Source organism: Idiotropiscis lumnitzeri, chromosome 6, assembly GCF_059441095.1.
Source record: "Idiotropiscis lumnitzeri isolate Australia: NSW breed Sydney's pygmy pipehorse chromosome 6, RoL_Ilum_1.0, whole genome shotgun sequence".
In the NCBI taxonomy this organism is placed as follows: domain Eukaryota; kingdom Metazoa; phylum Chordata; class Actinopteri; order Syngnathiformes; family Syngnathidae; genus Idiotropiscis; species Idiotropiscis lumnitzeri.
The window spans coordinates 17402249-17426340 of record NC_142396.1 but is presented as its reverse complement, the minus strand read 5'-3'; the positions used below and the strand labels follow the sequence as shown (position 1 = coordinate 17426340).

The 24092-nt window shown below is 40.3% G+C and overlaps 1 protein-coding gene across 2 annotated transcripts; it reads left to right on the top strand.

Annotated features, from left to right (window-relative positions):
* Window positions 1-393: 393 nt before the first annotated feature.
* Window positions 394-24008, top strand: eea1 (early endosome antigen 1). 2 transcript variants are annotated; one of them, XM_088297993.1, is made up of 29 exons: window positions 394-562; window positions 2457-2534; window positions 2620-2732; window positions 4880-4934; window positions 5020-5085; window positions 5224-5254; window positions 5336-5419; window positions 5534-5655; window positions 8625-8780; window positions 10041-10157; window positions 10725-11063; window positions 11294-11443; window positions 11648-11767; window positions 12467-12670; window positions 13827-14027; window positions 14965-15078; window positions 15185-15340; window positions 15441-15580; window positions 16141-16471; window positions 16881-16982; window positions 17649-17843; window positions 18041-18223; window positions 19714-19899; window positions 20177-20308; window positions 20637-20822; window positions 21085-21323; window positions 21761-21881; window positions 21992-22090; window positions 22990-24008. In XM_088297993.1, exons 1-29 carry the CDS (start codon window positions 539-541, stop codon window positions 23110-23112), a joined length of 4167 nt encoding a protein of 1388 aa, XP_088154119.1. In that variant the 5' UTR covers window positions 394-538; the 3' UTR covers window positions 23113-24008. The 2 variants fall into 2 exon arrangements, with proteins under 2 accessions (XP_088154119.1, XP_088154120.1); XM_088297994.1 differs by lacking the exons at window positions 394-562; window positions 2457-2534 and having other exon boundaries at window positions 2639-2732; window positions 5020-5081.
* Window positions 24009-24092: the final 84 nt, after the last annotated feature.

Below are 24092 nucleotides of genomic sequence, written 5' to 3'. Positions count from 1 at the left end.
TAAATTAAGGAGGCAAACCTTGAATTACAACTGAATTAACAGTTTTAGTGGTCTTAAAAATCATGTATTTATTCAGTTTCCCAGGGGAAATACTAATAATATACTCCTCCCAAGAGTCGAATTAGCATTACAAAGAGTAATTACTTTGCATAAATCATTTGGAAGGTCACACTCGTAATTTGTCGCCAAATTTGAACACTCTTAGCGAATTTATCATTTTTCTTTTTCATTGATAAGCTTGACCTTAAGAAAACCGCAAATATATGATTGGAGAGAAATGTGCTGTTGTGTACTGCCAAGTTGTTTGTGATTTTTTTTTTAATCACACCAAAAATCCAACAATTGCAGGCTTTTTTTTTTTACTTCCAGACGACATGACTCGTGTAGTGTCCTGTTCAGAATAGCCATCCCTCCCAAGATCCGCCCCTTCTCTGTTTCTGCCTGCCTGGTCTTGGTCAGGTGTCTGTGCTCCAGCGACGTAAACTTTCCTTCTGGGAAACCGATTCGGGTTCGTGTTGGGTCAAACGCTGACAAGGCCATGCTCAGACGGATATTACAAATGGTAAGCTTCCACGACAACAATCCGCGCTATATGACGTTTGCCGGAGCCAAATATGTTTTTTTTTTTTTTTTTTTTGGGCGAACCATAAGGCCCGTCCTTTTCTGTTTCCTACCGGGGGCGCGCCTTTTATTTATCAACTAGTCGCGCATGGGCGGAGTAAATGTGTTGGAGCTGACGATTTGACGGACATTGGCGAAAAATAGCACACTCCGCCAAGTAGCAGTCAATTCATCAAGCGCTCCTTACGTTGGGTGGCCAAAGTTAGCATAAGATGCTAACCCGTTTAAATTGACGGAGGCTACTTTATTCAGTAGTGTATCAACACAGTATGTACAATTCACAACACACCACTATGTAATTCGGCCGCGTGACAACGTCTGCGTCGTGTCGTATATGAACGACATCAGCAGATAACATCATTGCCCCCCAGATGTGCATATTTTATTGGTTTCCGTTAGCCCCAGTCGTTGGTTGATTCATTGACCATTCCTTAAATGCTAATTGGCGTTAGCCCCATACTGACTGATGCTACATCCTTTCTTTGCAGTTTGACCACTTATTCAGTTGCGATTTACCATGCCAAGATTCAATGAATCCCATTCATTCCAAAGATAACAGGAAAGTGACCTTGCTTGAATGGAAACTGTGTTTTCCTCGTAACTTTAAATTTGCTCTCGCGTTTACTTACGAAACATAATGTTCCAGATAAGTTAATTTCTCACGAAGCAGTGGCGAATCTCTGACAGCATCGTTCTTCATTTGGCTTCATAAGTGGTTCCTGTAATACTCACTGAAGCGCATACAATGTTTAGGGCGATCGGTTAGAATCTTTCCTGGCTTGCTCGAAAAGATATTTCACAACAGTTATGCGAAGGTAGATAACCAATTGCAATACATTATTAGGTTTAGATGACCGTTATTCTTTTTTTTATTTGCTAAGAAATCAAACAGTAAGGTGCTGGTTAATGTTTGAATGACTAAAGGGGTGTGTAACCCCTCCAATCATAGTGGGGGTCATAGTCCTTAGTCCTGACACAGATATGGAGTTATCTCGTGTATCAATTGTAAAAAAAAAAAAAAAAAGAAGAATAAATAAATAAATGCAAATAAAAATGTTTTGTGAATGAGAGTTATGTAGTAGGTGAGACTTTTCCTTCAGTTGAGTTGTATTGAGGTGACCCTCTCTGCTCTATTGTACGTCAGACTATAGAAGGTGTTGCACTGATTAGATCCTGGCTAATGTTCCAGCATGTAGCCATTACAAGAGCATTTGTATAACTGCACCACTTGGAGCTATCAGTGAACACGGCCTGTCCTGACGGGTGATGTGGGAAAATTTCCGTGCTGTAACCTGATGGAGAACTACAACACTGTTTCATCTTGCTGTCTGGACCTTGGACTTTCACCCACACACTCCTTCTATACTCCAATTGACTTACACTTGTTTCACATCATATGTTTAAAGCCTTCAGATAGTTGAATCAATATCCCATTAAAATACATATGATAAGTCAAGAACTCAAGAGCCCAACTTTTCCATTTTTGTAGCAAACAAGTCTTATTGCTCCGCCTCCACAATTACCTGTATTCCCAACATTGCAATTTAGAAGGATAACGGTCCATATATTATATGTATTTATTGTAGTTGTAGGTCACAGCAGTGTAGAATTGCACTCTATTGCATTAAAACTGTATCTGATATTAGACACCTCTCACACCGTCATATTTGCCCACTGAGAATTTTTTCAAATAGCTTTTTTATTAATAGCACATCCAGCTATACTCGGAAGATAATTCAGTGGCTAGTCATAAAGGTGAATAGTTTAAAGGCGATTGAAATGATTGCCTTGATGTTGAATTTTAACAGATCCATTGCTGTTTCTTTATTTTCCAGACTCCTGGAAAAGGAGGCTCCCAGAATGCAGAGTCGGAGCAGCCCAGCACAGACGTTAACCATGATCAAACCTCTGAGGTAGTTGAATGAATGTATTTATTTTTCTTCCTTATGAGCACCGCTGCAGCAATTAATTTATGATCACGTTGGTATCTGTGTTTAGGGCTTCATCTGTCCTCAATGCATGAAGTCCCACAGCTCAGCAGAGGACTTGTTCAAGCATTACGAGTTATTCCACGACACTGGAGACCTTCCTGCTCATGTGGCCCCCACCAGGTGGGATTGATATTTAGCCATTTATTTCTATACCCCATATTATGAATGTGCTTTTGACTGAGGCCCGGTACACACATTTGATTTGCCACATCTTGAATGAATTTTTATCAGCGACAGACCCCACACATAAAAAATGGAAACTCAAGCATTTTGCATTTTTGGTCGTATTGTGTGTAGTGTGGTCTGTGGTCGCATAATCACAAAAGAGAGGACCACACGCATTAATATTCTGTCCCACCATCGCTCTTGAAACTAAGTCCACTGAGGCAGAAATCTTACATGATGACACAATATATCAAAAAAAGTGATGAGAAGACACTTCCTGATATATGCGAGTGTTTCCGAAGAGGACCAGAGGCAGCAGCATCGTTCAATGGCCATGTTGACAAGAAAAATCTACCTTTGGAAAATAATATTTTTTGGTGTCTGGGGAACCCATTTTTATATAAAAAAAAGCTCTAATATTTTGCTTTACTTACTGCTGCTTCCTTCTGTCTGTCAGTGAGGCACCTCTTTGATTGGCTACGTTCCGTTCCTGTCACAGTTCACAGGGTCAAATGAGTCAAGGCGGTCCCGGCTTTCCCCGCACACATGAATACTTTTGGTCGTAAATATTGAATGTTTATTATTCCAGATTGTCAATCTCAGCTTGTTTCGGACCCCATTCTCGTGACAAATTCACTCTTAACCCACCTCACACAGAAGGATAAACTTGTAGGTTAGTCTTATAAGAGATATTTAAAATAGTTGGTTAGGCGTTTGACGTCCTCGGTCAGGAAGTGGTAAAATGGCGACAAAAATGGCCCGATTGCCTTTAAATGCATACCCGGCCTTAATTTCTCTGATCGACTATTGGACAAATGAAACTACAATAGTGATCCCTTGACTTAAGAATGAACTTACTTTTGGGATTTACAAGCCGTCGCTTGGTCTCTTTTGTGTTGTGATACCAAATTTTCGCCACAAGCCAGCTTCAGAATAGTTTGACCACTGCCTGATTACAGTGTAAAAAGTGAACATTTTAACTCATTCACTACCAGCCGAGTAAAAAAATTAGTTCTTTGACGTCTTTAGCCGTCAATGGCAGTAATTAATTAAAATACAACTTTAAGTTGCTCATTGAGCACACTTGTAACACTAAAACACCAAAAATGTAAAATCCTATTTCCCCATATAAATTAATGAAACTTTCGTCAATCCATTCCATTTTAGGAAGGAAAAAGAGCATTCTCTAATACAGCACTTTAAGACAACATTGAGTAATAACATAATTTAATAGAATGAAACAGTTTGTGCATCATGAGTAAATGCGGCAATCCAATTATCCAATTGATTTTGCAGCTACTTCCGGTGTGCCGCCTTGGCCACCGGGAGGGAGTATAATGCTGCACAGTCATGCTGTAGAAGAAGAAGCATTGTTCTTCTTTGATTGTGTTCACAAAGAAGAACAGTGTTTCTTCATCTACACAACAAATACGGTAAGTGACTCATGCTGTAATATTAGTCGTTTTTTACTCTTGTTAGGCATAAATGCGATATAATTTCTGTACGTGTTGCTCTACTGTGTACAAATATCCATTGCTTCAAAAAAACTTAACTTGCTATGCTTGCCATGAGCATGTCAATGGTGTTTTGCATTTTTTATTAGCACTTAGCTAAGCAAACCTTTTTTTAAGGCAAAGCCACCTGGTTGGTTGAAATGCGAAATGTATAATTTTCATTGTTTTTAAGTTTAGTTTGACAGTAAACTTCAACGGGAAGTGGCATAAAATTGCTTGAAGTTTCTTTTTTTTGAAGAATTGTTCACATTATCGCAACCACAGCTGATAGCTCATAGCCTTGATGCTGTTCTTTAGTCTGCAGACTTGTTGCGACTCAATCAATAGAACCTCTTAAATCCATTTTTGTCACACTTGTTTTAATGCAGGATGGATCAACAATTGTTTCCACACCGTGGACTAAATTCCTAATGAATTAATTTATCGATTATCATGCCCATACCTACCGATTGTCACAGGAAAGCTGCATTTAACTAAGGGCTAGATTTCAAGGTAGACCCATGATTCATCACTAGTTAAATGCAGAGCAGTTGCATAATTATTGAGCTATACTTAATACTTTATAAATAAACCCTTTCTTCAATTTAGGGAAGACCTAACAATGTTGCGGCAGGAGGTTCAGGACCTTCATACATCGCTTAAGGTATGCTCGTTTCCCTGGACTGTACTTTAAGCTGCACAGTTGTTTTTGTTAATTCAAAGATTTCTTTGATTTCCCTTCTATTTAGGAAGAAAGATGGTTCTCTGGGGAGCTGAAAAAAGAATTAGACAAAGTCCAAGGACACCTGAAGCAAGTAATTCCTTCAATATATTTTACAACGTGTTAAAGAGGCTTCACTCATTATAATTGTTGTGGAATAGTTGGTCACAAACATTCTGGTGATGCTTTGTCATCCGGTATAGTGTCACACTGTTTTCTCTCAATCCCACAGAATGACGGACAGATGAGCTCAGAGGATTCAGGTGGGGGTTGCACAACACCCACATGTACGCATATGCAAGATGATAACAATGTCACTAATGTGTGTTTCTGCCCCTCCTCAGTATTGGAAAAGAAGTTGAACGAATCAGAGACGGAAAAATTTAACATCAAGCAGAAAGCCGCCCAGCTGGCCACAGAGATAGTAGGTTAGTGTGGGCATGGGACTGTCACCTCATTGATGCTCAGTCCATCCATTTGCTATGCTTTCATTGTGTCTTTGATATGCTGATAAACTAAGATGGTCTTGTTGCATTCACTAGATATAAAGTCCCGTTATGATGAAGAGAAGAGTTTAAGGGAAGCTGCTGACCAGAAGCTCTCCAATGTAACTGAACTGCTTCAACAAGAGAAGAAAGAGAACGAGAAACTCCAAACTGAACTGGTACAACACGCAGTATAATATACATCGTTAATATGTTGCCAACTGCGGGCATGTGAAGCCCTTCAAGGCTTCAGTGATTAAGGTCTATAGAAATAATTTTCACTTTTATATTTGTAAAAAAAAAAAAAAAGTCTTAAAGCACATTGTTCTCATTTAAATGCCAAAGAAAAATCTTGCTTGTAGACTGTGAAATCTGTTTAAATATTACATATCCCCAACACACAGTATATGAGCTCCTTGTTTTATGGCAGAGTTTGGTTACTTAGTCAGAACACGCCACAGTCTGCCACTAATCTACGCTAACCAAGTAGTTCTCAACCTTCTTTCAATGATGTACCCTCCCTGCATGTGAACGATTTTTTTCCAGCAAAATATCCTCTCACTAGCGCAAAGCATTAAAGCAAAAAAAAAAAAAAAAATGTTGTGCCATCACTCACTGATAAATAAAATTTGGAACTCCATTTGACATTGTATCTCTAGAACTATTTGGAAATAAAAAGATATAGCTAAAACAAAGAAAGAAAGAAATAATTATTTTAATAAAGATTGGGATCATGGTACAAATCTGTTTGAAAAATTTAATCTATTTTAAATAAAAGCATTAACAAGGAAAGAAAATTGAAAGACTGACAACATTACCAAGTGTCAACACTGAATTTGCATTGTGGCACTGAACTTAGACTTTTTGCATTTAGTGAGACTTGTTTCTCACTGAGGATCTCTTTCATCCTTGGTGGCAAGAAGGGAACTGTCGTTAATCATGGGGTATATATTCTAGACCAACATACAATTGAAAAAAAAAAAATCTAAATATCCGTGACATCTGATTCCCTAAAAATAAGGTATTAATGTGATTAAGTGTCCAAATAATGTCTTTACTTGCATGCTCCCATTCACGACATTTTTGACCGGTTTACGTAATACAATACAATACAACTTTATCACACAGTTGTACAGTACACGGGTTGGCTGTTATCGAGTCACTTCAGCAATAAATGTCTGTTTTCTTCTCAAAGGAAGAATATGAAATCTGAGGTAGTTAGGAGGGCCATCTAAATGATGGAAATACTTGACGACACCATGTGGCATTTTTATAGCAAAATAGAAGAGGAAAATGAGCTGAAGCTTGTTGGAGCACAGAGCACGTCACAGTCAAAAATGTCCAATATGACAGCGTAAAGGGTATGCCATTGTTTTGGTACTTAATCGCCATAACCCTCTTTTTCTCACAGAATCAGATAGCATTGATATTTTTGTCTAATAGAATGATGGAAAATTATTTTTGAACCGTGCGTTGTTTTAAAACCCCATTTAAAGTTAGTGAAACGTACTTACTTATTAAAACATGGGCCCAAACTCATTAAACCCACTTTTTAAATTATTTCTTAGTGCCTGGTCTCACTCACAGTTCTCCAAATAAGAAGCAAAGAGTGTTTGCTTCAAGCTATTTGTCACTACCTATTGAGGTTTACTGTAAAACTGAAACATGCAACGGAATAGATTTATTATTATAGAATGGATTCTTGTTTGTACTTCAAATGCCAAAATCTTGAACACGTTTTGTCTGACGAGTCACAAGGCCACTGAACGCTAACCTGTAATGCAAAATGCAATAGGCGGGCATGGGCGTCATAAAAATTATAAACGTTCAAACAGCTGCTACTTTAACACACAAGGAGCAGCAACACATACAAACGGAAGAGCAAGCAACAATACTCAACGGGCATATTTTCCTCTTTGCTCTGGGAAATAGCAGCCTCTTCCTGTTGCTCACAGTGTTGACTGGCATGTTGTGGTACTACACTGAATGTGTGCTATTCTAAATTTGGATTTACCTGTATGCGTCAAAACCAAAATTTGACAGACTAGTTGGGGGGAGGTTTGTCCCGTTAAAAGAAAAAAAAAAGAAAATAAATAAATGAAATAAAATAGGTAATAAAATAAAATGTAATGAAATAAATAATAAAATTAAAATTTATGTATAAATGAATGAAAATTCTTTTTTTTTTCGATACAGTCCAAAATTATTGATTATTGTTTTGTAGTTTTTTTTGTCACGGCTTAAAAAATGGCCACTTGAATGTAAAATTATTGTAAATAAATATACAAAAAGCTTAAAAGGTTTAGTAAAATTTCAAACGATAAGACAAATATTTTATTACAAGCGGTCTGTTACACATGCGGCACAGGTGATCCGAGAGCGATCCAGCCGCTTTCACCTTAACGTTTTCACACACAATTAAATACGTTTCCGGGGTATACGCTTGAGATCGCTGTGAACTAAATTGGCAAAGGACACATCCAAACTCTGATTTTTAACCCAACAAAGGTCACACACTGTCTTCTGCCTTCTTTGCGACTCGGAAGGCTGACACGCTGTGTGCAGTTCCCATCTTGGAGCACTTGGTGCATTCATCCATGTAGCACTACTTATGAATTATGTATTCTTTCCTGCGAAAATTCATGATACAGGACTGGTATTGATACTTGGCGCACAATACTAGTAGATACAACACGCTCCTACGGCAAAGCTAAGCTAATGTCCATGCTTTCCATTGCTTGTCTTTGATATGACTGTCAGCACAACCAACATGGTCGCCACGTACAGTATGTCTTTGATGGGAACATAGCCACTGCCAACATGGCTGCCACAAAGGTGTGTCTGTTGGCCTGTCTCAACCCTTAAATACGTGTACCAGTCTCTGTTTGTTCATTGCGCCACCAGCAGCGTCCAACAGACTTTGACAGCTGTACAAAGGGGCGCTTTGAGTGGAAATCTTAAACCCAAAGTCCATTATTTACATTCTTAGTTGTCGTTTAAATTGAGGCTCCACTGTACAGTAAAAAAAAACAGATGAAACAATTGCCAAAAAATCTGCGATACAACGGGAGCGCGAACAATGATCCGTGATAAAGTGGGTGGAACGCTGTATTCGTGCTACACTAAGTGCATCTACTCTGTCCCCTAGCTGCAGCGTCCGGGAGTGGAGGACGTTGAGGTGCTGCAGAAGGAACTTGTGCAGGTGCAGACATTAATGGACAGCATGACTCGCGAGAGAGAGGAGGAATCGGAGCGCCTCCGAAACCACTATGAGCAGCTGCAGGCGAAGTTCACTTCCTCAGAGGTGAGATCGGGACACTTTGTCAGTTGTTTTATCTTTTCACATTACCACATTCAGCTAATGTGCTGCAACACAAGTTGCCACCCTATTTTGTATGTTGGATATCTGTCATCTATGCAGTAGGAAATTTGACACGCACTGAACATTTCTAGTGAAACACTGAATAATTTCTCCAAAAGTACCTTGACTTGCAGGTTTAATTTGTTCTCTGAACGCACTCGTAACTCAACTTCGCTCTCCAATTAAATGACGGAAATTCCATAAATCATTTCGAGCGCCCCAAAGAACATGACAAAAGTGTTTTCTAATGTGTTTCTTAATAAGGAAAAAAAAAAGCTACTAAAGTTCTATAGGACCGTGCTGTTTAAAACATGTAGTGATAACAGAATAAAATGTAAACAAACTGCTTTGGCTCATTTTTATCATGCCTTAATAAAATGGATATTGTACTGCTCCTTCTCATGTACACACATTGGCCACCAGGGGGCAATATCATACATGCATATTTAATGGTGGAACATGTAGAAGGTTAAGTAGCAGAAATATGAGACATTTTTCACTGAGCTGTGTTCAAATATTTGATGTTTAAAGCTTTAATGTGTCATTGTCTTTGTGTTTAGTTTGGTTTGACATTAAAATTCAACGAGGAGGGACAATGTACAGCATGAAGCTAGCACACTTGAGCTCGCTATCTGCTGTTTTGTGGAGTTCATTACCACCATAGCAGTCATAACTGAATGCTTGCAACACAAGGCGCTAACATGATTATATATACTTGCATAAATTAGTGACTGTCTTTTAACTATACAAATATAAGAATGTGTGGTCAGAACCATAATGTGTCATTTTGTGCACCTTTTGTATTTTTTTCCCCAATGTACATGTTGGACATTGTTGCGACTGATGGGACTTTAGTCTGCTGTCTGTTCTGTGAGACCCTTGTCGGTGACTGTTGCATTGTGGCTTACGTCTGTTTTCCTCCCCTTTTTCCTCTGCCTCCACATACTGAACCCCTCACCAACTCTCATTCTTTCCTCAAGATTTGTAAACTGGAGGTAAAGTCTGTTTGAGTTGTGCATCGTTCGTGAAATACTTTTTTTTCCCACGTTGCCCTTCCTATTCACAGTATTTTCATCAAGCGTCTTTTTGGTTTTCCATGTGTTTTTTAATTTATTTTTTTTATTTGAATTCTTCAGCTTTATTAACCCTTCTTCTGTTGAGGTGCATAAAGCTTTTAAAGTTTTTCTCCAACTTTTCTTTCAGATGACTATTTCACAACTGAAAACTGAGCTGGAGAAGGGGCCACAGGAAGCAGCTGTCTATACACAGCAGATCCACCAGCTTCAGAGCGACCTGAATAATGTTCAACAACAAAGCCAGGTAATGTGCACAGCTCTGACGATTTTACGATTTTAGAACTCCACAGTGTGATGCAGTGGATTCATTACAACTTCAGTCAACATTTTAATTTATTTTATTTGTGTGTTTGTAACAATACATTTCAATGTGACCCAACACCACATTGGTGACCTCTGGTTTAGGACAACTAGAGACCTCATATCTTGTAGAAGCCCGGATACAAGCATGAGTGACAGTTTAGCAAGAAGCAGCATGCTGAGCTCGAGGCATGAATCAGTCCCATTCCCTAAATCAGGCTGTCAATGGTTCCCACCTGCTGTGGTTTACTGGATCCGGAGCAGTGTCCCACTCTTGAGTTTGCACCAGGCTCCAATCTGAGCAATCAATTTTGTCCTTCATCGCCCTATGGCCATATTTACTGTCAGGACTCATTGAATGGGTGTCAATCCAGATGAATAGCGGGGTTGACTGTTATCACATTTTTGCAGGTATCTTTTCTTGCATAGTTGCTCTGGGGCTATATATGTACACACTTGCATACATACACTGACTACCACGTTTCCTTCTCTCTATGATCTTATTCTTCAGAGTCTTTCTGAAAAGCTGGGACGCAAAGAAAAGGAGTATCAGCAGTTGGAAGAGCAACTTAAGACAGAGAAGGCTGCTAAAAAGACAGGCCAACATAGCTTGAGAGAGAAAGAGCGGGAAATCCTGGAGCTTCAGTCCCGAGCCACAGGAGCAGAAACATCCCTGCAGAAAGTCAATGGAGAGCTTGGAGAGAAAGCTGAGGAAGTGGCCAAGTTGAAGGGTGAGATCACAGACCTGGAGTTGAAGCATGCCGAACTGAAGGTTGAGAGAAAACAGTTGGAGCAGCAGAGGGAAGAGAAGGACAGCCAAGGTGCTCAGCAACAAACTGAAATTGGTCAGGTGAGTCCAACCTATAAAAGCCAATTCCTTTGCATCCTAGCACACTGGAGATTGGATTTGGGGTAAATTTCCGAGATGATTTATCATTGGAGGCTCATCACAAGCAGAAAATTGCATGACGTTGCCACATCATGGAAATGCACTAGTCTTATAGACAGAATTAATGAATGCTGTGAGAGAAATGAAGAATCTTCTCTGATCTAATCAGCATTGTTTTGTGGTCTGTCTAGCTTCATACAAAACTACTGGAGGCAGAGAGGCAAGTGGGTGAGTTGCAAGGTCGTCTGAAAGAACAGAGGCAACTGTCCGGGGAGAAACTGAAGGACAGAGAGCAGCAAGCAGCCGACCTGCAGCTTAAACTTTCACGTGCTGAAGAACAGGTAGACCTGAGATGGAAGCTGTGTGGATGCTAACTGTAAATTCATGTTAACCGAAGCAGCCTACCACATAACAAACATGAACCTGATTCTGCCACGTCCTGCGATGTACACATTTTATTAAAAAATTATGAGACGAGATGGATAACTGATGCGAAATGCAGTTTAAAAACCACAGCCACTTTTCAATTGTTTTTTTTTTTTTAGACGAAGGAAAGTGCCAGTAAGAACACCGACCTGCAGCACCAGCTGGAGAAAGCCAAACAGCAGCACCAGGACCTGCAAGCACTGCAGCAGAACACCAATGGCAAACTCCGTGAATCACAGGTAACGAGATCCAAGGATTTTCTTTTTTGGTTGAAAAATTCACATTTGCCATGCAGCTACAAATGATAAAAACAGCCAACACACACTATTACCAGGGGTAGGTACTGAACCCAGTCGCGATTAGGTTACACCCCCGTATCATTGAAATCTTTTCAAAAGTTTTTAATTGCCTCTAGCTGCTACAAGGTGGCAAAGCACTTTTTATAGAGAAAAAGCCACGGCCTGACTAAAATAAGCTCCTCCCATCACATTAACATAGGTGCTTGGTGCAAAAAGGCTAAAACAATTTTTCCAAATCAGACGTGGCTTTGGCATGAGCACAAAAAATAAACGGTTAGGTGAGTTTTTCGGTGAAAAACAGGGTGTTTCTCCTGCAATATCCTTGAATATGCAGGTGTATTTCTGTATTATAGATCGACGTTCCCATTCAAATGTGGGAACGCCGGTCCCTGAAGTGCTATCTCCTGCCTCTCCCTACTCCAAACACACCTGACTACAATAATCAGGATCATTTCAGGCTTCTACAGGGTTTGCTTAATGCTGATGGTTTGAATCAGTTGTTTTTGGAGTAGGGAGAGATCTAAAATGGTCATGATATGCCTCTCCAGGGGCCGAAGTTCCCTACCCCTGACTTAATGTGACTGACTTGCCTTCAAAATACATTTCTGATAGTCATGGATCCTTGTTTTATTGTTGCAGAATGACCTGGAGCAGGTATTACGCCAAATTGGAGATAAGGACCAGAAGATCCAAAACTTAGAGGCCCTGCTGCAGAAAAGTAAGGACATTGTGACCCAGCTGGAAACTGAGAGAGAAGACATGTGTGCCAAGATTCAAGCCGGCGAGGGAGAAACTGCTCTGCTCAACCAACTTCAAGAGAAAACTCACACACTGCAGGAGCAGGTTAGTGAGTTTACACTGTCACACAGAAAATGGGCTCTTGTCAAGAAACAAAAAAAGAAAATAGCACCTGATTATACTAATAGTCATTTTATTTTCAGTTTTTCTATTTTGATTACCTTTTTGTGATTCACAGACAACTTGTGGTGGGGACTAAATAACGAACCAAATTACCACATTTACATGCAAGGGCAGTTTGGCACCTGAACATTAAAGTTGGCCAGCTGCTCAACAGGACAATTTTCAAATTACACAAACAAGAATCATAAAATACTGAAATGAATCTGAAGCCACATTTTAATCACATTGTTTAGATTGACTGAGTACTGTTCATGACCCTCACTTGCTCTGTCAGAGTGCTAAGAGTGCATGTATGCAAAAATGAATGACAAAAAAAGAGAAAAATCACAACATATACACATACCTTGATAAGTCACAGCATTTGAGAAACCACACGTAGAGCCCACCGTACTCTACCCTCTCAAAGCTTAGCATATATAACCAATGCAAAGCAGTACATGAAAATCAATGAGAAGTTAGATCAAAACTCCCAAATCATGCATTTGAGCCTAATTGAAGACTCCCAATTGTCTCTAAGTGTGAGCTGTGAAAGGTTGTTTGTCTATACCTGCTCGGTGATTAACTAGTGACCAGTCAGCTGGAATAAGCTACTGCTCACGTTTAGCGCTAATGTTTGTATTTATTTAAAATCATTCTCTTTAGCTAAATGTCTATGGCATTTGGTTAGACTTCCAGGGGTCTGAATCTCCCCCCAAAAAATGAAATTTTCAATGACTGTTTACATGCAGTCAATACTCGCGTCAAGTCCAAATGACGCTTTCTGAAACATGCAGAATAACCCGTTTGCAGACGGAGTCACTCCCGTATTTGAATAACCCGATTTAAACGATGATGCATGGATGTAGTGATTCAAACAGACGTCATATCCGCTTGTTGCTTTCTACAGTCAATAAAGCACATTATATTCATCGCACTCATCGCAGCAATAAAGCAAGTCGTTTTCTCCTCGCTCCAATAATAGTTTGTGCTGTTTCATGGGTTTCACCATGATTGTTTACCTCTGCTTGTGTATTTCTAGTGAATTGCGAACCAGACGTATGGATTTATACACGTTTTTATTTTTTTTATATATATGAAGGTAACTCAGTTGACAGACAAGCTGAAGAATCAGTCTGAGAGCAACAAGCAAGCCCAGGACAATCTGCATAAACAAGTTCAGGAGCAGAAAACTCTCCTGCGTTCATCCCAGGACCGGGCTCACACACTGGAGACGTCTGTCACTGAACTGACTGCTCAACTCGCAGACAGTAAGGAGAAGGTGACCCAGCTGGACTCTCAGGTAGCGTTTCGTAATTTTGCCCTTTTAGTGTTCAGTCGGCTTTACGCCAGGCGTGGGCAAACTACTAACTACACCACAGTAGCCTACGCCTGCTCCTTTTTGGCTCATATTGGAAGCTGGCTGGATTGTAAAAGTCCTGGTGCCCACGATTGCAATGATTATTTAGTTCTCTATTGTTTGTCCATTTTTTACCTGGCGTGTATGTAATGTGGATGTAACGAAGTAGCACATACTCAAAGCCATTTTGGCTGTACAGATCGGCTCCATCTACACACACTGTATTGACTTTTATATGTAAGCACGTAGTGAGAAGAGGTCAACTCAAGTTTATATTTCGGATCCTCGTTTAGCAAAAGCTTAGTGCGTCTGTCAACAATGCACCTACTGTATTTCCACTCGTTCGGACAACACGCCTGCCTGCTGATTGGCTGAATGTGCATGGCTGGAAGTCCACGTTACTTACGCTGAGTGAAGAAAGCCGTTAATATGACTTAAATACCACACCTGCTATAGCTATTTCTTTTTGTACGTTTTTTTGTACTTTTCACCAGTCCAAAAAAAAAAAAAACACAAAAACAACTTTAAATTACTTGATTTGATGGTTGAGGGCTCAGTGCAGTCTTTGCACTCACAAGACACGACACAAGGTTTACGTTAGATTAACTTTCGCGGTCGCATATATACGATGGCAGCACAGAACGAACCCTAACTGAATGAGGTTGTGTTTGCTTTAATGTCTTCTTTAGCTGATCCGATCATTGACGTCATCGATGGATCGTGCCAGATATGACATAGTCGATCAGCGATTTTACATAAAATGTAAAACAGCGACAGATTTTGATCCACTCTATCCGATATGTGTAAAGTCATGTTTTAGGGGCAATTAGATGTGTTCTGGATAAATTCCCACTTTTGTGTTCGGCCTGTTTTCCGCCAGCTCAAGGCAAAAACGGAGATGTTGCTGTCAACAGAGGCAGCCAAGGCTGCACAGAAGGCCAACTTGGAGAACAACTTAGAATCTGCCCAGCATGCAGTGCAGGACAAGCAGCAGGTGGCTTGTTTGCTTCAGTAGTTTTCAAATCTACGCTGTTTTAGGTTTAAAAAAACAAATCTCAAGTCTTGGATAATATCTTTGTCATGAATTCCATTTTGTGAAGGAGCTTATTAAAGTTCAGAAGAAAGTGGAAGAGCAGGCACAGAGGCTCAAGGAGAGGCAGGAACAATGCGGTCAGCTGGAAGTCTCTCTGAAGGAGTACAAGGACAAACTTCTGGCCTCGGATCAACATGGAGAGAAGCTGGAGGGTCTTAATAAGGTCAGTGTCAACTGTGTTGTTGTGCATGTTCCCAATCTATGCACATTGTTCCCTCAAATAGATTTGACGAATCATTGAAACTGATGCGCTTATTTTTCAGAAACGGGAAGCGCAAGTGGCAGAAGTGCAGGCTGCATGTGATCAGACACGGCAAGAAGTGAAGAATCTGCAGAAGGAGGCTGCCAAGGGCAAACAACAAGCTAAGGAGCTGCAGCTTTTGTTGGACAATGAAAGAGCAGGGTGAGAATGAAAATAGAAGATACGCCAGATAAATGGCTCACAAACTGGGGAAAACCAGACCTCGGATTAGCCATAACCTGGTGGTCCGTAAAATAATTTAAGATTATGTTGTGTGATGCATACATACTGGACATTACGTAGACCAACATGGTAATAAAACATATTATACTAAACCAATTACTCCTCTCTGCCTTAGGTTTGGGTCAAAAGCTCTGATATGATTATTTCATGTAATCTACCACATTAATCTGACATCCTTGCAGGCACACAACAATCCTGGTTGTCTCATGTGAATTTCCCTTAAAATAATTTTATTTAATTTCCCAGACCATAAATGCCCTTTTAAGGCATCCATGGATGGAAATAGTTTGAGAATATTTGCTGTAGATTGTCCCAGCACAACTCAGAGGTCCTCCGGTTACAGCGGACTTGCCTATGATGCAAACAGAATTTGTGCGTAAATCAAAATACGCCATAATTTATCACTAACGTCGTTATTATGTGATGTTGCTGTCATTTTCATTTCCATTTAACAATTTCCAGTGTGTTGCTCCATTTAGGAATGTGACACTTCAAGAGGAGATAAAGACAAAGACCTCCTCTTTGAGTGACAACCAGAAACAGTTGGAGTTGTGCGAGCAGGGCAAAGCTGCTCTTGAGCTCAATGTGGTCAAGCTGACCCAAGAAGAGGAGGCTCGGCATGCTGAATGGGACAAGAAAGCAAAAGGCCTCGCTGCAGACTTACTGAAGGCACAACTGGAGAAAGAGAGTCAAAAGAAAGAGCTGATCGCCACTCAGGAAAGTCTCGGCAAGACTGGAAAGGCCTTGAAAGACTGCCAGACTCAACTAGACACTGAAAGGAAGAATCAAAAGGCAGCCATGGAGGAAAAGGTCAGTTCCACTTAGTTGATGATATAGTTGCACAAAGGGATATTCCCAGTTGTGTAAGAGGGGCTAGTGACAGGTGCATGATGTCAGCATCTGGCAAAATACTCCCCCAGCTGTCCTCAGGGTGCCTGATATTTCCTTGCCCCTCTTAACATTGATTTCATTCCATATGTAGCGGTACTTGAAAGCATACTCGAATTTGAGACCGTTCGTGTGAACGAGCACGTGGTCAGTAGGTTCAAGTGTGAAATGGTCACTCTTTGTAGTTATTTAATATAGGTGAGAGGGCGGATGATCGTTATAGCCACTTAAGAAGTTTGGGATAGTTCCAGTCAGTCACCAATTTAAAAAGAAAATATCAGTGTAGCTTATTCTTTACTTCAAGTAACATAATTGTCTCTTCGATTCATAGGAAAAGTCTTATGAAAAGGCGAGAGGGGTGCTTGAGAGGAATAATGAGAGCATCAGCAAGGCAATGACGGAATCCAAGCAACAACTGGAGCAGATGAGAGAAGTATGTGATGGAAAAAAAGGCTTATTCACACGTTTTCGTCAAAATGTTGCTTTTTTTTTTGTACAGGTTAAAAAAAGCTCTACAAAGTTCCTCTGCTGCATCGCAGTTCGTTTGTACCCTTGCTATATTCTACAAAATTTAATTTTGTTTTACGCTGTAGTTACTCTTGAATGTGTTTAAACCGTGTGTGGGATTGGTAAGAATCTGGAAGTCTGTCTCTTAACATCGCAAACTTGAGCTTATTGTGAGCGAGTAAAGATCATGTGCGATAAATGGGGATCATCTGTACATCCAGATGAAAACACATTTGTGAGCAAGTATATTTTCGCCACTGAAAATAAAACCGCTGATTTGGCTGCATATTCTGACACCACCGTTCCTGCATTGGTATTACACTACGCATCGCTGCATTATTTCAGAATCTATCAAACAGCGTGAATGTCATTTTTAAAATTGCTTGTGTATGCGAAGTCATGCTTGTATGATGACACAAGGAAAAAAGTTCTGTTTTCTCAGTCAACATACAAACACGCCATCTGGTTGGAGTTTTCCAATTGAGGCATTCAGGACCGTAACCTACGTTTCGATTAAAATATCTGGCTATAGACTTTTTTTTTTTTTTTTAATGCAACAGTGGATGAACTGTTGCCTCTCCTCAAATGTCAGGTCGAGAAGAAGCTGAAAGTGCAGTTGGCATCATTGGAACAGCAGAACGCAAAGTCTCAGGACGTGCTGAAGGAGAAGGACCAAAACTTAGGGAAGCTAGAGGCACAACTTAAGACGGCAAATGGAAGTTATGAGGAGGAGATAAAGAAGCTGAACGGACAAATTGCGGAGTTACAGAAAGTCGGTGTTAAGAAAGTAAGTATGAGATGAAAAATTTGGGATTGTTGTTCTTTAATACATATGTGAGTTCTATCTCATTCACTGCCATTGACGACTATAGACGTCAAAAAGTATTTTTTTTTTACCTGGATTGGCATTGAAGGAGTTGTATTTAAGCAGTGGGTAGTAGTAATCTTCTGGGTGTCCATGAACTATTGTATTGTCCGCTCCAGGTGGAGGAAGAGCGCCAACTGAGGGAGCAGGCAACAGAAGTCGGCCAGCAGCTGGCTTCTGAGAGAAGCCAGACAGCGGAGCTACAGAAGGCCTTAGAACAAAGTCGCGAAAGCCTCACGAAGCTCCAGTCGGACTTCTACGGCAAAGAGTCCGAGCTTTCAGCACTACAGCAAGACCTCAAAGTACGTGGGTTTAGCTTGATCTCATTTAAAGATGTGTGTCTGTGTCTGATGCCTGTGCTACACTGTACAATTCTGGTCATGTCTCACAAGAAATGGAAGAAAATGAGCATTTCATATCACAATAATCATGACAAAAAAATATTCTAATTAGTATTATCACAATATTACTTGAAACAATTGGGAAAATATTCACAGATCTGAATACATTGCGGTACGTCTGAATTTGCGAACAAAACGTCAAAATCAGCAGCACTATATCCTCTTTACATTGAATAAGAATTATAAACCGCAACCACTAACGTTAATTTTCACTCCGTTAAGACATCACCAAATATCATGTTGAGACAACAATGATGTATTAAATATTAGTCAGACTCTACTAATTAGGAAATACATGCAGAATATTTGAAAGAATGAACCATGTATTTCAATCCCAACCGATTTTGGACAATCATTAGCCGTGAAATCCCCCTCAAGGGACTATATGCACAAAAGGATTAGTGTCACAGGTTATACTAAGTGAAAATTATTCAAGATGACAGTATTCATGAGGCTCTAAGCTATATTAAATTCAAGTCGGCTACAGTCAAACTTTTAAAGGTCTTTTTCGTCTTCCCTCCCGGGTAGGAATTAAAACCTCTGCTTGTAGGTTTCTCCGTGGATCAGCCTTTTTTATTTGGCCTTTAAAGGAGCCATGTCAACGCTACAACACATTACATATCGCTAAATGAAATTTGAAACTGTAATACTAACCGTTTGAAATGTTATCAGTCTTTATCAGTAAATTGTTTCATCCGTATCTCATACCAAAGATTGCCATTCATAGGGGAAATGATGGAAGACATGGCGTACGCGCCGTGCAACCAAAGACAAGCTGCGACGGTTATCAACCAGTGTCAAGATATTTCAACTATCATCACAGCTCAGAGGTGGAGAAAGAACTCCAAGTGTATTTGAATCCAAGTGTAGACACTTGTGCAAAAAAAAAAAAAAACTTGATTCAACACTTTACTTTAGTAAGAAAAAAACCTAAGCCAAATGTAAGAAGCGTTAACTGTCAGTTGTCGCCTTTCAGCTGGTCTTAGTTTTTACTCTGGCCACAAAAAAAGGCAAAAGGAATTGCTAATCCTCAACAGGAAACAATTCAGGGCTCAGACGAGCAGTTTTATCTTATAAGTATCTTCTGTTAAATTCTTTTCGATGAACTGTATATCAAGCCTTAATGTAGCTGAATTGCTGGAGTCAAGTCAACATGGTGGAGGGTATTCAGTGTGTTAATGATTGGCTGTAAAGACGTTGAGTGACATCACGACCAGTAATTAATCACATGTACTGTAGACTCCGGATGATTATATAAACAGTGACTTATTTTAATACCTGGAAGCTAAACCATTTTTTACCTATGCTAAAACGGTGATGTGTGATCACCTTAACCAAAGGAAGGTCAGACCCCACTTTTAATCACTTAAATATTATTTTCTGACTTGTAGGCATCCGAGGACAAGCTACGTTTGAACCAGGAGGAGCTGGCGGCTAACCAAACCCATCAGACTGCCTTGCAAAATCAGATCCAGGATCTGAAGAAGAGCCGCGGTTCTCTGGAACAGGAGCTAGGTAGTCGAGATCAGAGACTCCAACAGCAGGAGAAGTCATTGAAAGATCTCCAGAAGCAACAGGTGAGACATTTGACTCATGGAACATCACTTCTATGTGTTCTGTCCTTTTCTTTCAATGGCTACACGCAGAAAAAGCGAAGCATGTTCGGACCATTTTGATGACATGCCTCGCAGACATAATATTCAATACATCTCTTGTATTGGATATCATTAGTAGTAATGTTGCAAGTGCTTGGTGTATGGCCGGTATTTGTCCGCTGTGATGATCATTCTGGAAGTCAGAGGGGGAGGATTTGCAGCTAAAAAGCTGAGTATAACCATGATGATGTTTGTACAGGGTCAAGTTAAGGTGGACCTGGAGAAGGAAAGGAGCAAAACGGAGGAGCTACTCAAAGCAAAGAGTACCCTGGAAAAGAACAACGGCAGGCTGACTTCGGAGATGAAAACCCTATCAGAAAAAAGTGACAAGGTCAGTTTCTTGCAAGGTCTTTGATAAGGGCAGTTGTTGACCGTCGTCATTTGGGGAAATAAGCGTCACACTTCAAATGCATGGCTGAAACAATAGTTTTTTGTTCCGTTCTGCTCTACAAAGCTGTCGCGAAATGTGTCTAAGACTGGAATTACGCTACATGGTTGAAATTACAAAATCGGAATTGGCCACTTAGACCCACAATGTAAATCCATCTTAATGCGGCGGGATCAGAGTGAGTGGCGAGTGACCTCATCAACAACTATGAACATGTACAAATCCCTCAGAATGTGTTTGTGTGTGTGTGTCTGTGTCTGTCACGCTTCAGGAGCTGCGAGAGTTGCAAGAAGCCAAGCAGCTGTTGATTCAGCAGAAACTGGAGCTGCAGAGTCAGGTGGAGGTTGCGCAGAATGCCCTCCAACTGGAACAGAAAGAGCACCAGAGCACCAGGGACAGCAGCAGTCAGAGAGAGGATCATCATCTCGCCAAAACCAAAGAGCTCCAAGATCAGCTGGTAGGCCCGGTCAAGAAATGAATCGTGCGCATTTTTTTTATAGTTTATAAAACCCTCATTTGTCAGGGGGGATTTGATCCAGACCCGACTGCAAATCAGGCAATTATTTACGATTAAACATTTGACTCACAGCCCTAATAGCTACAATATATAGGTGAAGATGGGTCATTTTGAGATGGTCTTTTGAAAAGTAACTTGCAAGGGCCAGCAATGTCTACACAGGAGTAGACGAAATGGCTATTTTTGTCTCCTCCTCTTTTAGGCGTCCGAGAAGCGAGCCAAAGATGAGCAGGTGAAGAGAGGAGAGGATGTGGAAGCGAAACTGGGCGTGCAGGTGACAGCGCTGAATGAAAACGTGGCCACACTGAAGAGGGAGTGGCAGGGTAGCCAACGACGAGTGTCTGAGCTCGACAAGCAGACGGACGAGCTGAGGGGGGAGATCGCCGTGCTGGAGGCCACCGTGCAACACAACCAGGATGAGAGGCGTGCGCTTTTGGAGAGGTGTGTTCCAGACGTGTCCACTAACGGTCACATTTCTTGACCTGCGATATTCTTACTCACGTCAACCACCAAACAATACAGTTTGTTTGATGTTTTATAGTGCTTGAATACTAATACTAATACACGCCTATGAACTATTTAGTCTTGATTGAACCTAGCAGGCTTCTTATTGGGATTGTGAGAGGAAGGAAGCCTCGTTAGATGGGGGGGGGACATGCAAACTCCGTACAGGGTAGCTGAAGCCAGCATTCAAACCCCAAACCTAAAAAATGTGAGGCCAGCCTAGTTAAGCACTTGGTCACCCCATGGACCTCAAATCAACAAAATAGAAAACTAAATATAAACGGCTTGAAGGAGCGCCTGTAAAATGCTTAGCAGTCTGTCGTTTCAACCAATCGTGTTTGTTTGCTTGTGTGTGGGTGGCCTTTGCACTGAAGGTGTGTCAAGGGCGAAGGAGAAATTGAAAAGCTCCAGGCCAAGGTGGTGGAACTCAGGCGCAAATTTGACGACACGACGGCAGCCATGCAGGAACTGGGCCGAGAGAACCAATCGCTCCAGGTTAGTGAATGACAGACCCCGGACCCTGACTGAGGCCTCACTTTTCAGAAAAGAAGAATCCGCAAAACAATCGTCCCGTTCGTATCTGTTGTGTTTATTATTTTTTTAAGATTAAGCAGTCCCAGAGTCTTACCAGGAAGTGGGCAGAGGATCACGATGTGCAGAACTGCATGGCGTGTGGCAAAGGCTTCTCTGTCACTGTCAGGAAGGTAAGCAGGAAGTTCCCTTAAGTCTGCACGCCATTCTCACCAAAAGATTTTTTTTTTTTTATGCTATGATAATTATACACCAGGCAGCCACATTATGACTACACAATAGAATGACATCCAACACAGTCTGAGCTCTGAGCATTCTCATGAAACCAAACATTACATTGATTGCAACAATAATCCTCTTCATTTAAAAAAAAAAAAGGTCTTTTCCCTTACTTTTTCAAACAATTCAGTAAACCAAAAATGTGTACGGTTTCACTTCGGTTGTCCAGGCACAACTTGTGTATTTAAGTGAATTTTTTTAAACAATTTAAACAAACAATTTTGAACACAAATGCAAGTGTCAAATATATAAGTACCATACTTGTGTCAGAGTTATACTAATTTCGTATTTTTTACTTTGTTTGTAAAACAAGTTTTATATATATATATTTTTTCGTTTTAGCTAGTTTTATTAGTTTTAGTATTATTTTTTATATGGAGTACTTGTCAAGCGCAAGTTTTTAAAATTATTTTTTAATGAAAATATTTGTTAAGGTTTAGGTGTTTTTTTGTTTAATAACCTTGACTTGGGCCAGAAAAATTATTAGGCTCGTCAAAATTATGCAATTTTAATCGTCACTGTCGAAGCTGTATTAATTAAACTCTATCTTTATTTTTTGGGGTTTTAGTTTGCGTTGTGCAGCGTCCAACTGAGTGATTTATCCAATGTTTTCATTTCTCATGTGACGATTTGAGTCTTTTGTAAATATTCGCCAGAGCTGTCATCCTAACACCAATTGTACACAACACAAACTTTCAACCACAATACTAAACTTTGCTGTTAAATGAATACCTCAGACAATAAGTGCCTTTTCACATGTGCATGTGTGTGTGCGATTATCATGTTCCTGCAGCACCACTGCAGACACTGCGGGAACATTTTCTGCGCTGAGTGTTCGGCAAGGAACGCCCTGACGCCATCCTCCAAAAAAGCCGTGCGGGTGTGCGAGACGTGCTTTGAGGAGCTGCAAGGCTGAGTTGACGCTCAAGGAAAAAAAAACTCAAGTTGTCTTTCTTATGTAAGATGTGCACTAAAAAAAGACAGAGACTGTGTTGTGAGGAAAAGGGAGGGCCTTCTATCAGCAAGGCGTCAGGGTTACGTGATGACGTAGGAACAATTGGAATATTGTGGACAATGTTTTTGTGCCTTTGCTAATTCTGTGAACGGCCACCAGGTGGCGACAGAAGCAAGTAAACACCTCCCATGACTTTAAGTTTTCTTTATCTGCAATGTTTTGCTTCTGTAAAAGTGGAGTGAAAAGTCGACGGGACTTTGAAGGTGTCACTGGGCAAGTCAGTCAGTAGTCATGTTGAAAAAGCACAGCTGCCGCGCAAATGTAAATGCATGTAACTATTTTGTCTTAAAAAAAATGAAGAAACAAAATCACAAATATATATTTTTATTTATACTGAAAAAATCTGTCTGGCAAAATGTTTTGATAAGTTTGGTTGATGGTTAGGATCAGTGAAAGTCATTCATAGAGGTAACTTGCCACAATGGCGAAAGAACGCTCACGAGGAAAAAGTAACCATCCCACGACTCGGTTCCTTTTTGTGCATCTCTTTTTGAAGCTCTGATAAGTTACTGCATGTTGCCTTTGTGTGGCAGCCTGTGTGTTGCTGTGCACGCGTGCATTTGTTGACATTTGTTGTATATCATGACCAAAGAATGTGAGGAGAGGGGAAAAAATACAACTAGTTTCATGTTTCAGTACAATCACCTGATCAAGTTCTGTTTTTAACACAGCATTGCACGCTGTGAATGACATTCTTTTAATGTGCCACATTTCTATTTTTGCGTATTAATATCTTTAAAAAGGTGGTGCTTGTTCTTTCAAACTGGTAATGCAGTCATTAAATGTGCCTGCATGTTTGTGTGCGTGTGACTGCGTGTTTATTTCTTTCATATATATATATATATATATATTTTTTTTTTTTTTATTTATTTTTTTTTTTT

Bases quoted from the DNA above. Each gene is read 5' to 3' on its own strand.
- eea1 (XM_088297993.1), top strand. From the start codon at position 539: ATGCTCAGACGGATATTACAAATG. The intron at 4,935-5,019 runs GTATGCTCGTTT...CCTTCTATTTAG, and splicing joins ACCTTCATACATCGCTTAAG to GAAGAAAGATGGTTCTCTGG. The intron at 15,079-15,184 runs GTGGCTTGTTTG...CATTTTGTGAAG, and splicing joins CAGTGCAGGACAAGCAGCAG to GAGCTTATTAAAGTTCAGAA.